The sequence below is a fragment of the Anomaloglossus baeobatrachus genome, chromosome 4 (assembly GCF_048569485.1).
Source record: "Anomaloglossus baeobatrachus isolate aAnoBae1 chromosome 4, aAnoBae1.hap1, whole genome shotgun sequence".
In the NCBI taxonomy this organism is placed as follows: domain Eukaryota; kingdom Metazoa; phylum Chordata; class Amphibia; order Anura; family Aromobatidae; genus Anomaloglossus; species Anomaloglossus baeobatrachus.
The window spans coordinates 530368430-530383433 of record NC_134356.1 but is presented as its reverse complement, the minus strand read 5'-3'; the positions used below and the strand labels follow the sequence as shown (position 1 = coordinate 530383433).

Genomic DNA, 15004 nt, shown 5'->3' with positions numbered 1-15004 from the left:
GGATGTCTGACCTCCTTCGCACACAAAGCTAAAACTGGAGAACCCGTGATACCACGGGGGGGGTATAGCCAGAGGAGGAGGGGCCTTGCACTTTTGATGTAGTGCTTTGTGTGGCCTCCAGAGGGCAGTAGCTATACCCCAATCGTCTGGGTCTCCCAATAGAGCGCTGAAGAAACAATGTTTACTGGAAAAGCCACATTGATCAATTAAAAAAAACAAACAAACAAATGAGAATAGTTCAAATAAGTGTCTCTGTTGTCAGTAAATGCCGTCATGTGACTATACCCATACGAATGAGCACATTGTATAGTGCTACTATACTACCCCATGTAGAGCTCCAGATAAAGAATAAAAAACATCAGTAAATGAAAAAATATTAAACACCATAACCCCTGTCCTCACAAATCAATAGTGTTCCAGTAGTCAGACCCGGTATTATTGTAGCGTGTGTCCACCTCTACAAAATGGTGTCCACCTCTACAAACAAAAAAGAGAATTTTGTTTACTTACCGTAAATTCTTTTTCTTATAGTTCCGACATGGGAGACCCAGACCATGGGTGTATAGCTTCTGCCTCCGGAGGACACACAAAGTACTACACTAAAAGTGTAGCTCCTCCCTCCGAGCATATACACCCCCTGGATGACAAATCTAACCAGTTTAGTGCAAAAGCTGAAGGAGGACATCCACCCATAAGTAGAGATAGAGTAAAACCCGGAATAACCGGAACCTCTGTCTACAACAACAGCCGGTGAAAAACACACGGAACAAGAACTGCCAACAGGCAACAGGGAGGGTGCTGGGTCTCCCATGTCGGAACTATAAGAAAAAGAATTTACGGTAAGTAAACAAAATTCTCTTTTTCTTCATCGTTCCTTATGGGAGACCCAGACCATGGGACGTCTCAAAGCAGTCCATGGGTGGGAATAAACAGAAAACTGAGAAGTAGGCGAAACCTAACTTCACAAATGGGCGACAGCCGCCTGAAGGATGCGTCTGCCCAAGCTCGCATCTGCCGAAGCATGAGCATGCACTTGGTAGTGCTTCGAAAAGGTATGCAGACTGGACCAAGTGGCAGCCTGACAGACCTGCTGAGCCGTAGCCTGGTGCCTGAAAGCCCAAGAGGCATCGACAGCTCTGGTCGAGTGTGCCTTGATCCCCGGCGGGGGAGGCACTTGAGTACACTGGTAGGCATCGGAAATGGCCGACCTAATCCAACGAGCTAGGGTCGGCTTAGAAGCCGAGAGGCCCTTACGCCGACCAGTGGTCAGCACAAAAAGAGAGGTGCACCGCCTAAGAGCAGCGGTGCGAGACACATAGATCCGGAGCGCCCGCACCAGATCCAGAGTATGCAACGCTTTTTCAAAGCGATGAGCAGGAGCCGGACAAAAGGAAGGCAAGGAAATATCCTGGTTAAGGTGGAAAGGAGAAACCACCTTAGGAAGAAAGTCCGGGGTCAGACGGAGAACCACCTTGTCTTGATGAAAAACCAAAAAAGGTGACTCCGAAGAGAGCGCAGCCAAATCAGAGACTCTCCTGAGGGAAGTTATGGCCACTAGAAAGACCACTTTCTGTGAAAGACGAGACAAAGAAACCTCCCTAAGTGGCTCAAAAGGGGGTTTCTGCAAGGCCGTGAGGACCAGATTAAGGTCCCAGGGATCCAAAGGCCGCCGGTAAGGCGGAATGATGTGAGATGCGCCCTGCATGAAGGTGCGCACCTGAGCCAGCCAGGCGATACGCCGCTGGAACAACACTGACAGAGCCGAGACCTGTCCCTTGAGGGAATTGAGGGATAGTCCTAGCTGCAGACCAGACTGCAGAAAGGACAGGATGGTCGGCAAGGAAAAAGGCCAAGGAGCATGGCCGGAAGAATGACACCAGGACAGGAAAATTCTCCAGGTCCTGTGATATATCTTGGCCGAGGAAGACTTCCGAGCCCGAGTCATAGTGGAGATGACTTCAGGAGAAATACCAGAAGCCGTCAAGATCCAGGACTCAAAAGCCACGCCGTCAATCTGAGAGCCGCAGAATTCTGGCGGAAAAACGGACCTTGTGAGAGAAGGTCTGGGCGGTCCGGGAGATGCCACGGCACCTCTACGGACAGACGGAGCAGGTCTGGGTACCAGGCTCGCCTGGGCCAGTCCGGAGCAATGAGTCTCCATTCTGATCTTGCGCAGGACTCTGGGCAAGAGAGCTAGAGGGGGAAACACGTAAGACAGACGGAACTGGGACCAATCCTGAACCAGCGCGTACGCTGCAAAGGCCTGAGGATCGTGGGAGCGAGCCACGTAAACCGGGACCTTGTTGTTGTGCCGGGATGCCATTAGATCCACTTCCGGAGTGCCCCACTTGCGGCAGATCGACCGGAACACTGCCGGATGCAGAGCCCACTCGCCGCTGTCCACGGTTTGACGGCTGAGATAATCTGCCTCCCAGTTTTCTACGCCTGGGATGTGAACTGCGGATATGGTGGACTTGGAGTCCTCCGTCCACTGAAGGATGCGTTGAACCTCCAACATTGCCAGGCGGCTGCAAGTCCCGCCCTGGTGATTGATGTAGGCAACTGCTGTCGCGTTGTCTGACTGGACTCGAATGTGCTTGCCCGCCAACAGGTGGTGAAAGGCTAAGAGAGCTAGGAGCACAGCTCTGATTTCCAGCACATTGATCGAGAGGGCTGATTCGGACGGAGTCCAAGTGCCCTGTGCTCGGTGGTGGAGAAATACTGCTCCCCAGCCGGAGAGACTGGCATCCGTGGTGAGGATCACCCAGGACGGGGTCAGGAAGGAGCGTCCCTGAGACAGAGAGAGGGGCCGAAGCCACCACTGAAGAGAGCTCCTGGTCTGTGGCGACAGAGCCACCAACCTGTGCAATGAAGAAGTCCGCTTGTCCCAACAGCGGAGAATGTCCAGCTGCAGAGGACGCAGATGGAACTGGGCAAAGGGAACCGCTTCCATTGACGCCACCATCTGACCCAGCACCTGCATGAGGTGCCTGATGGAATGACGGCGGGGCCTCAACAGAGAGCGCACCGCCAGATGGAGGGACTGCTGTTTGACTAAGGGCAGCTTCACAAGTGCCGGCAGAGTCTCGAATTGCATCCCTAGGTACGTGAGTATTTGGGTCGGGGTCAGAGTGGACTTGGGCAGATTGACAAGCCACCCGAATTGAACAAGAGTGGCGAGAGTGAGCGAGACACTCCGCTGACAGTCTGCACTGGATGAAGCCTTGACAAGAAGGTTGTCCAGGTAAGGAATCACTGCCAACCCCTGGAGGTGCAGAACCGCAACCACTGCTGCCATGACCTTGGTAAATACTCGAGGGGCCGTGGCTAACCCGAAGGGGAGAGCCACGAATTGGAAATGTTCCTCTCCGATTGCAAAACGTAGCCAACGCTGGTGTGAAACTGCGATTGGCACATGCAGATAGGCATCTCTGATGTCGATGGATGCCAGGAAATCTCCTTGGGTCATTGAGGCAATGACTGATCGCAGAGACTCCATGCGAAAATGCCGCACCTGAACATGCTTGTTGAGAAGCTTGAGATCCAGGATGGGCCGGAAGGAACCGTCTTGTTTGGGGACCAGGAAGAGATTTGAGTAAAAACCTCTGAACCGTTCCCTGGCGGGAACCGGTACAATTACTCCGTTGGCCTGCAAGGATGCCACGGCCTGAGAGAAGGCGGCGGCCTTGGAGCAGGGGGGAGTTGACAGAAAAAATCTGTTTGGCGGGCTGGAAGAGAACTTTATCCTGTAGCCGTGGGAGATGATATCCCGCACCCACTGATCGGAGACGTGTTGAAACCACACGTCGCCAAAGTGGGAGAGCCTGCCACCGACCAAGGACGTTGCTGGCTCGGCCAGATAGTCAAGAGGAGGCTGCCTTGGTGGCAGCAGTTCCTGCGGACTTTTGTGGACGCGGCTTCTTGCGCCAGGTGGGCTTCTGGTCCTTGGCTGAGTTAGTGGACGAGGCCGAGGGCTTAGAGGACGACCAGTTAGAGGAACGAAAGGAACGAAACCTCGACTGGTTCCTGCCCTGGGCAGGTTTCCTGGTTTTAGTCTGTGGCAAGGAAGTACTCTTCCCGCCAGTAGCCTCCTTAATTATTTCATCCAGTTGTTCACCGAACAGCCTGGACCCAGCAAATGGGAGCCCAGCAAGGTACTTCTTTGAAGAAGCATCTGCCTTCCACTCTCGAAGCCACAAGATCCTGCGGATAGCGAGAGAATTAGCGGAGGCCACCGCAGTGCGGTGAGAGGCCTCCAGAATGGCCGACATGGCGTAGGCTGAAAAGGCTGAAGCCTGGGAAGTTAAGGCAACCAATTCAGGCATAGAGTCCCTAGTGAGGGAATGCATCTCCTCTAGGGAAGCAGAGATGGCTTTGATAGCCCACACTGCTGCAAAGGATGGGGAGAACGAGGCCCCTGCCGCCTCATAGACAGACTTGGCTAGGAGGTCAACCTGGCGGTCAGTGGGATCCTTAAGTGAGGTGCCATCAGCCACAGATACAACTGTCCGGGCTGAGAGTCTAGACACCGGAGGGTCTACCTTTGGTGAGTGAGCCCACTCCTTGACCACCTCTGGTGGAAAAGGAAAACGGTCATCAGAACCACGCTTTGGGAAGCGTTTGTCAGGACAGGCTCTGGGCTTAGACACAGTGGCTTGAAAACTGGAGTGGTTAAAGAACACACTCCTTGTTCTCTTAGGCAAGGTAAACTGGTGCTTTTCTGCCAGAGAGGGTTGCTCCTCTGATACTGGCGGATTGAGGTCCAGTACAGAATTAATGGACGCAATCAAATCACTAACATCTGCATCACCCTCGGTCAGATCAATGGGGCACATGGAGGTAGCGTCCGAGCCCCCAGTAAAAATATCCTCCTCGTTCTGCGAGTCGGCTCGTGAATCGGAGCCGCGGGACGAGGAAGGAGAGGGGACCCTGCGTCTCCTTTTAGGAGGACGGGGTCTGGGAGCAGATGAAGAATCCTCTGTGAGCTCCGCAGAGCGAGCCGAAGCAGCAGAAGCGCCCTGAGAAGGGGGCTGATGCATGCACAGCAGAGTCCGGGACAGCTGTCCCATGGAGTCGGCAAAGGACTGGGAGATAGACTTAGAAAACAATTCTACCCAAGCCGGGGGTTCAGCCACCGGGGCCGGAGCAGCCGGAGGGACCACTGGGGAGACTCCAGGCTGAGGCACCACCATGTTAGAGCAGGCATAACAATGAGGATATGTGCTCGGTTCAGGCAGTACGAGCTTACATGCAGTGCATATTGAGTACAGCCTTGCAGCCTTGCTCCTAGTGTGAGACATGCTGCTGAGGTGGGGGCTCTGCAGTAAAGAACACACTCCTTCAGAATGCCCAGAGAGTGTATAAGAAGGTCCACAACCAGAGGTTGTGGCTTACCAGACCGTTTTGTGTGCCCTCCGGATCCCACAGCTCGGACCCCCAGACAGGTTGCAGAGATGCAGCAGCCAGCGCCGATCAGTGTGAGAACGCTGATAAAATGGCGCCGGAGTGAGGAGGGGGGGCGGGGCCTAGTCCAAGAGCGGGAACCGGAGGGCCAAGGAGATATACAGGGGAGGGAAACATCTCCTCAGAGAGGAGTGTCCTCCCCTGTGCTGAACGGTCGGTGGGCGGCGCCGCACTGTCCCTCTGCATGACTGACATGCAGGGGCAGTGAAAACGAAAGTAGGCCGCAGCCGAAGCCGGGGCCTAAATTTTACAATGCGGCCGGCGCGCAGGCCCCCCTCGGCGCGGTTCTCAGGTGAAAACCAGAGAACCGGGTGGAAATGTCACCAAAGAAACCTGACACACTCTCCCCCACAATAAAGATGCAAGGGACCCCCTGACAATAACGTCTCAAATACTTAGCTTGTGAGACGCAGGGCCAGGTCCCTGAGGGATGAGTGCTCCGTCCGGCAGGGTCCTGAAAGGGCTGCGGATGGAGACCGGTCTCCTGCAAAGCAGTGAGAACCGTGCTGGCTCCCACTTCAAGCCAGAGCCCGAGGGATGGTGAAGGAGCGCGGCATGTAAGGCTCCAGCCTTGAAATCAACCTTAACAACACCGCCGACACAGTGGGGTGAGAAGGGACATGCCGGGGGTCCAGCCTGGACCCGCTTTTCTTCAAACTCTTTAAAATAAAAAATCAGATGAGAATGCATGTGTGGATGTGTGCCTCCTGAACACAAACCATTGAACTGGCTATATTTGGTTATCCAGGGGGTGTATATGCTAGGAGGGAGGAGCTACACTTTTTAGTGTAGTACTTTGTGTGTCCTCCGGAGGCAGAAGCTATACACCCATGGTCTGGGTCTCCCATAAGGAACGATGAAGAAATGTGTCCACCTCTATAAAATGAAACAAAGTAAATAAACAGTAAAAATGCATAGGACCTCCATGCCGCCAGGTCGTTGGTCCGTGGATTTTCGGAATGGTGTGGAAAAAACTGGATGGGAAACAAGACTTATGCATGTTCCACATGCTTCGTCGGAACGAACAAACGTTGCAACCGATGATTCAACACCATATAGCACCGACACATTAATCAGATCAGACGAATGGGCCGCTTATCGGAACATTTCCACATGGCAAGGTTTCAATGCACGAAACGGTGAATCATCAACAAAATTTCATTGACCCCATAAAGGGTGCAAACACGCAAAGGATCGAATGCCACTGGGGTCACATTAAAAACAAAATATTGCGAAAAATGAAAGGTACATCGCCAAATTTATTGCCCAGTCACTTAGCTGAATATTGGTGGAAAAAGATACACAACGAAGCACCATTCAATGCCATCGTAGATGAAATAGCTGCGCAGTTTCCGCTGTTATCGCAATTTCTGGTAATTTTCCAACTGACTGAGGTCCTATGCATTTTTACTGTTTATTTACTTTGTTTCATTTTATAGAGGTGGACACATGCTACACTAATACCATCAGACCCTAGGGATCATACATTTATTAATTATCTTGTGGATAGATAACGTGTTGCTTTGTGGTACAACCCCTTTAAATATTATTATCTATTTTCTGATTATTGCGTCCTTTTAACCCATTTCTTACATCATGGCTATTTTCCATTTTTGCGTTTTGTTTATTTCCTCTCCTTCTTGCAAGAGCCATAACCTTTTTATTTTTCCTTGTGCCATTGTATCAGGGCTTGCTTTTTGTAGGATGCGTTGTACTTATGAGTGACACTATTCATTTTGTCATTTGATGTATTCAAATGCAGAAAAAAAATTCCAAGTGCGATTAAAATTGCAAAAAAGTGCAATTCCACAATTGTTTTTCGGTATTTCTTTTTTATTTACAGTGTTAACTATATGGTAAAAATTAATCAGCAATATGATTCTCCAGGACAGTATAAATATAGCGATACCAAACATGCATATTTTTTTAGTGGTGAAAAAAGTGTTCTGAAATTTGTAAACAGAACAAAAATTATTGCTTATGTTGTGAGTTTCCGACATCCATAACATTTTCATTTTCAATTGGTGGGGCCATGTGAAGGGTTGTATTTTGTGTCCTGGGCCGACATTTTGATTGAGATCATTTTCGGGTATTTAAGATATTTTGGTTGCTTCTTATACCATTATTTTTCTTTGCGCTATTGTGGCAGCCGATAAAACGTAATTCTAGCATTTCACATTTGTCTTGTTACACTGTTTAACGATCGGGTTACATAATTTCATATTTTGATAGTTTGGACTTTTACTGACAAGCAAATACAAAAAAATTGTATATTTTTATCTATTTTTAATGGAGGAAAAGTTGGCGATTTGAATTTAAAAAAAAAAAAAAAATGAAAAATGTTTTTGTATTTGTTGGTCCCCTTAGGGGGCTTGATTGCTTGTACTATACACAGCAATACTACAGTACTGTTGTGTATAGAGAAAATCACAGTCACCTATAAACGCTACAGGCTGACTTTCACATGAGTACCGTTATGGCAAGTACAGGGGTCTTCAACAGACCGCTGCCCATCATGGTAACCCTTTGCTGCATGGAATGACAAGTCCCCCATGCTGGCACACAGTAAATGTTGCTGTCACAGCTTGACAGCAGCATTTTACAGGTTACCAACCGTGGGCAGAGCTCCACTATAGATGCAATTAAAAGGGGTAGATGATGGCTGAATATCACAGCCATCATCTACCGGGAAAGATGCAGGCTCGCAAGTGTACATCATATGCCAGCTCCCAACTTTAGGGAGCCGTCATATGATGTAAATATACGCCATATGCTGGGTTAATATCAACACAAGTCACTTAAGTGTTTAGTTTGACTTACTCTGCGTTCTTCTCCTCCATCATTACCTGCTGGTCTAAATCATTGAACACATTAATAACTCCTTCAAGAATGTGCTTCTTGCTGCCCTGAAATAACACAAGTAATATCGGATAAATTACCTATAAACAAGGAGTCATCCTTTAAAATGAAAAAAATCTAACCGCTCAAGGGGTCTTCACAAATAAAAGTTGTTCTTTGCAAAATACTTAAAGAATATTCTATTTTCCAATAGACAAATCAATTCCACACTGTTTTCAAAGTCTCAAGATCACAGTCGAAAAAAATCAGTCATGGGCACGTGAGAGTTCTAATATTTGTATCATAAAATAGAATCATAGAATATTAAAGCTGGAATGGACCTCCTGTGTCATCTAGTCCAACCCCCTGCTCAAAGCAGGATTCACTAAATCATCCCAGACAGATGTCCATTCAACCTCTTTAAGACTTCCATTGAAGGAGAACTCACCACCTCTTGTGGCAGTCTGTTCCACTCGTTGATCACCCTCACTGTCAAAAAGTTTTTTCTAATATCTAATGAGTCTCCTCCCCATCAGTTTTATCCCATTGCTTCTAGTCTTTCCTTGTGAAAAAGAGAATAAAACTGATCCCTCTACAGTGTGACAGCCTTTAAGATATTAGTAGACCGCTATTAGGTCTCCTCTCAGTCTTCTATTTTGCAAGCTAAACAATCCTAAATCCTGTAACCAAACCTCATAGGACATGGTTTGCAGACCAGTCACCATTCTGGTCACTCTTCTCTGAACTTGCTCCAGTTTGTTGATGTCTTTTTTAAAATGTGGTGCCCAGAACTGGACACAATATTCCAGATGAGGTCTGACCAAAGAGGAGTAAAGGGGGATAATGACTTCACGTGATCTAGACTGTATGCTTCTGTTAATACATCCTAGAATGGTGTTTGCCTTTTTTGCTGCTGCATCACACTGTTGACTCATGTTCTTTCTGTGATCTATTAGTATACCTAAGTCCTTTTCACACATGCTGTTGGAGAGCTCTATTCCTCCTATGCTGTATATGCTCTTTACCTTATTCTTGCCAAGATGTATGACTTTGCATTTCTCCCTGTTAAAAAACATTCTATTAGTTGCTGCCCACTGTTCCAGCTTGTTTAGATCTTGTTGAATCCTCTCTCTCTCTCCTCTAGTATTAGCTTTTCCTCCTAGCTTTGTATCATCAGCAAATTGAATCAGTTTACCCTTAATTCCTTCATCTAAATCATTGATAAAGATGTTAAGCAACACGGGGCTCAGGACAGAGCCCTGTGGTACCCCACTTGAGACAGTCTTCCAACTGGATGTGCAGCCATTTATGACAACTCTTTGACTCCAATCACTAAGGCAGTTACGAATTCATCTAACAGTTGCCTTGTCCATTCCACACTTTGGTCATTTTGTACTGTAAGAGAATGTCCAAATGAGAAGAAAAGAAATCTGCTGTGAATTATTCATGCCTTAGTACATGAATAATGTAGCAGGGACAACTCATGACAGTGTCACAATCATGTCATGGCTCGGGATAGTCGAGCCAAGAAGAAAGGTAAGAAGGACATGAGTATATATCTGTATTTCATTTACTGAGAACAAGCTACTTAACAGCATTAAGTGCGTATGAATCTGTACATCCAGATATATATTCCCCAATAATGGCATACATGCAGCTAAAACTTACCTTGGCCGAAAGCAGCAGTAACTGGTACACGAGTGGAGGCATTTCTTGGAGGTCTATGTTACACAACAGTCTTAAAACTTTCTCCACAACAAACTGAAGTTCTTCTGTACTTAGGAAAACATCTCTGAAACAGCACATATTAATAAAATCATAATAATATTTTGTAAAATATTCAGTTTTCTGTGATGGGAAATGTATTAATAATGAAGGGAATTTTGTTTACTTACCGTAAATTCCTTTTCTTCTAGCTCCAATTGGGAGACCCAGACAATTGGGTGTATAGCTATGCCTCCGGAGGCCACACAAAGTATTACACTAAAAGTGTAAAGCCCCTCCCCTTCAGCCTATACACCCCCCGTACTGCTACGGGCTCATCAGTTTTGGTGCAAAAGCCAGAAGGAGGAAAAAATTATAAACTGGTTTAAAGTAAATTCAATCCGAAGGAATATCGGAGAACTGAAACCATTTAACATGAACAACATGTGTATACAAAAACAGGGGCGGGTGCTGGGTCTCCCAATTGGAGCTAGAAGAAAAGGAATTTACGGTAAGTAAACAAAATTCCCTTCTTCTTTGTCGCTCCTAATTGGGAGACCCAGACAATTGGGACGTCCAAAAGCAGTCCCTGGGTGGGTAAATAATACCTCATAATAGAGCCGTAACGGCTCCGTCCTACAGGTGGGCAACTGCCGCCTGAAGGACTCGCCTACCTAGGCTGGCATCTGCCGAAGCATAGGTATGCACCTGATAGTGTTTCGTGAAAGTGTGCAGGCTCGACCAGGTAGCTGCCTGACACACCTGCTGAGCCGTAGCCTGGTGTCGCAAGGCCCAGGACGCTCCCACGGCCCTGGTAGAATGGGCCTTCAGTCCTGAGGGAACCGGAAGCCCCGAGGAACGGTAAGCTTCGAGAATTGGTTCCTTGATCCACCGAGCCAGGGTTGATTTGGAAGCTTGTGTCCCTTTACGCTGGCCAGCGACAAGGACAAAGAGTGCATCGGAGCGGCGCAGGGGCGCCGTACGAGAAATGTAGAGTCTGAGTGCTCTCACCAGATCTAACAAGTGCAAATCCTTTTCACATTGGTGAACTGGATGAGGACAAAACGAGGGTAAGGAGATGTCCTGATTGAGATGAAAAGGGGATACCACCTTAGGGAGGAAATCTTGGCGGACGTTGGTTTCCTAGCCTGTCTCATAGTGGCAATGACCTCTTGAGATAATCCTGAAGACGCTAGGATCCAGGACTCAATGGCCACACAGTCAGGTTGAGGGCCGCAGAATTCAGATGGAAAAACGGCCCTTGAGATAGCAAATCTGGTCGGTCTGGCAGTGCCCACGGTTGGCCGACCGTGAGATGCCACAGATCCGGGTACCACGACCTCCTCGGCCAGTCTGGAGCGACGAGGATGGCGCGGCGGCAGTCGGCCCTTATCTTGCGTAACACTCTGGGCAACAGAGCCAGAGGAGAAAACACATAAGGAAGCTGAAACTGCGACCAATCCTGAACTAAGGCGTCTGCCGCCAGAGCTCTGTGATCTTGAGATCGAGCCATGAATGTTGGGACCTTGTTGTTGTGCCGTGACGCCATTAGGTCGACGTCCGGCATCCCCCAGCGGCAACAGATCTCCTGAAACACGTCCGGGTGAAGGGACCATTCCCCTGCGTCCATGCCCTGGCGACTGAGAAAGTCTGCTTCCCAGTTTTCTACGCCCGGGATGTGAACTGCGGATATGGTGGATGCTGTGGCTTCCACCCACAGCAGAATCCTCCGGACTTCCTGGAAGGCTTGCCGACTGCGTGTCCCACCTTGGTGGTTGATGTAAGCCACCGCTGTGGAGTTGTCCGACTGAATTCGGATCTGCTTGCCTTCCAGCCACTGCTGGAACGCTTTTAGGGCAAGATACACTGCCCTGATCTGCAGAACATTGATCTGAAGTGAGGACTCTTGCTGAGTCCACGTACCCTGAGCCCTGTGGTGGAGAAAAAACTGCTCCCCACCCTGACAGGCTCGCGTCCGTCGTGACCACCGCCCAGGATGGGGGTAGGAAGGATTTTCCTTTCGATAATGAGGTGGGAAGAAGCCACCACCGAAGGGAAGCTTTGGTTGCTTGAGAGAGGGAGACGTTCCTGTCTAGGGACGTCGGCCTCCTTTCCCACTTGCGTAGGATGTCCCATTGAAGAGGACGCAGGTGAAACTGCGCGAAAGGGACTGCTTCCATTGCTGCCACCATCTTCCCCAGGAAGTACATGAGGCGCCTCAAGGGGTGTGACCGACCTTGAAGGAGAGATTGTACCCCTGTCTGTAGTGAACGCTGTTTGTCCAGCGGAAGCTTCACTATCGCTGGAAGAGTATGAAACTCCATGCCAAGATATGTCAGTGATTGGACCGGTGTCAGATTTGACTTTGGAAAATTGATGATCCACCCGAAACTCTGGAGAATCTCCAGAATAACGTTGAGGCTGTGTTGGCATGCCTCTTGAGAGGGTGCCTTGACCAGCAGATCGTCTAAGTAAGGTATCACTGAGTGACCCTGAGAGTGGAGGACCGCAACTACTGTAGCCATGACCTTGGTGAAAACCCTTGGGGCTGTCGCCAGGCCGAACGGCAGTGCCGCGAACTGAAGGTGTTCGTCTCCTATGGCGAAGCGCAAGAAGCGCTGATGCTCTGGAGCAATTGGTACGTGGAGATAAGCATCCTTGATATCGATCGATGCTAGGAAATCTCCTTGGGACAGTGAGGCGATGACGGAGCGGAGGGATTCCATCCGGAACCGCCTGGTCCTTACGTGTTTGTTGAGCAGTTTTAGGTCCAAAACAGGACGGAAGGACCCGTCCTTCTTTGGAACCACAAACAGGTTGGAGTAGAAACCGTGACCCTGTTGCTGAAGAGGAACCGGGACCACCACTCCTTCTGCCTTCAGAATGCCCACCGCCTGCAGAAGAGCCTCGGCTCGCTCGGGAGGCGGAGATGTTCTGAAGAATCGAGTCGGAGGACGAGAGCTGAACTCTATCCTGTAACCGTGAGACAAAATGTCTCTCACCCAACGGTCTTTTACTTGTGGCAGCCAGGTGTCGCAAAAGCGGGAGAGCCTGCCACCGACCGAGGATGCGGTGTGAGGAGGCCGTAAGTCATGAGGAAGCCGCCTTGGTAGCGGCACCTCCGGCGGTCTTTTTAGGGCGTGATTTAGACCGCCATGCGTCGGAGTTCCTCTGATCCTTCTGAGGCCTTTTGGACGAGGAGAATTGGGACCTGCCCGTACCCCGAAAGGACCGAAACCTCGACTGTCCCCTCCTCTGTTGGGGTGTTTTTGGTTTGGCCTGGGGTAAGGATGTTTCCTTTCCCTTGGATTGTTTGATGATTTCATCCAATCTCTCACCAAACAAACGGTCGCCAGAAAATGGCAATCCAGTTAAGCACTTTTTGGAAGCCGAATCTGCCTTCCATTCCCGCAGCCACAAGGCCCTGCGTATTGCCACCGAATTGACGGCTGCAACCGCCGTACGGGTCGCAGAGTCCAGGACAGCATTAATAGCGTAGGACGCAAATGCCGACGTTTGAGAGGTTATGGACGCCACCTGCGGCGCAGACGTACGTGTGAGTGCGTCAATTTGCGCCTGACCAGCTGAGATAGCTTGGAGTGCCCATACGGCTGCGAATGCTGGAGCAAAAGACGCGCCGATAGCTTCATAGATGGATTTCAACCAGAGCTCCATCTGTCTGTCAGTGGCATCCTTTAGTGAAGCTCCATCTTCCACTGCAACTATGGATCTAGCCGCCAGTCTGGAGATTGGAGGATCCACCTTGGGACACTGAGTCCAGCCCTTGACCACGTCAGGGGGGAAAGGTAACGTGTATCCTTAAGGCGCTTGGAAAAACGCTTATCTGGATAAGCTCGGTGTTTCTGGACTGCCTCTCTGAAGTCAGAGTGGTCCAGAAACATACTCTTTGTACGCTTGGGAAACCTGAAACGGAATTTCTCCTGCTGAGAAGCTGACTCCTCCACAGGAGGAGCTGAGGGAGAAATATTCAACATTTCATTGATGGACGCAATAAGATCATTCACTATGGCGTCCCCATCAGGAGTATCAAGGTTGAGAGCGGCTTCAGGATCAGAATCCTGATCAGCTACCTCCGCTTCATCATACAGAGAGTCCTCTCGCTGAGACCCTGAACATTGTGATGATGTCGAGGGAATTTCATAGCGAGCTCGCTTAGTCGGTCTGGGGCTGCGGTCCGTGTCAGAGACCTCACCCTGGGATCCATGAGACACCCCGGGAAGACATTGCTGTTCCAACTGAGGGGAACCAGGGGACAATGATTCCACAGTGCCCCTGGCTTGAGATGCCGGCCTGGACTGCAAGGCTTCTAATATCTTAGCCATAGTCTCAGAAAGTCTTTCAGTAAAAACTGCAAACTCCGTCCCTGTCACCTGGACAGTGTCAACAGGTGGTTCTCCCTGGGCCACCCCTAGCAGAGGCTCCGGCTGAGAAAGTGCCACAGGGGCCGAGCATTGCACACAATGAGGGTCAGTGGAACCTGCCGGCAGTATAGCCGTACATGCTGCACAGGCAGCATAGTAAGTCAGTGCCTTGGCACCCTTGCTATTTGTGGACGACATGCTGTTGTCTCCTCTGAGCAATACAGGAGGGTATATAGCCACAAATCAACAGTGCACCCTACAGTGTAAAGTATAGACTATAATCATATAAACTATAAATACACTTCTGCACTAGTGGGGCCAGCACCACAGGTGCTGCTTACCGCCTGCGCAAAGCGTTTGTGTGGGCACCAGAATTCCTGCCTGGGTCTCTTTGAGCTTGTCTCTCCTCTCCAGCGTTAGCAGAGCTGAGAGGAATGGCTGCCAGCGTCCTGGGGAGAGGAGGGAGCCGTGGGCGTGACCCAGAAAAGTGCGGGAACTGGTGCCCCACTGTGCAGAGTGAGGGGGGTGGAGTATGCAAAGCATGCTCCAGCCCTCAGTGCTGCCGACCTGTACAGCGTCCCGCCCTTCCCCTGACTGGCAGGGCTGGGGGCGGGAAG

The 15004-nt window shown here is 49.8% G+C and overlaps 1 protein-coding gene across 1 annotated transcript in view; it reads right to left on the bottom strand.

Moving 5' to 3' along the window:
- FANCI (FA complementation group I) overlaps positions 1–15004 on the bottom strand; it is a 171030-nt gene that overhangs the window by 100131 nt on the left and 55895 nt on the right. Inside the window, exons 8-9 of the mRNA XM_075345932.1 lie at positions 9970–10093; positions 8284–8369 (exon numbers count right to left, since the gene is read on the bottom strand). Coding sequence (XP_075202047.1) covers positions 8284–8369; positions 9970–10093 — 210 coding nt within the window. The remainder of the gene's footprint in view (positions 1–8283; positions 8370–9969; positions 10094–15004) is intronic.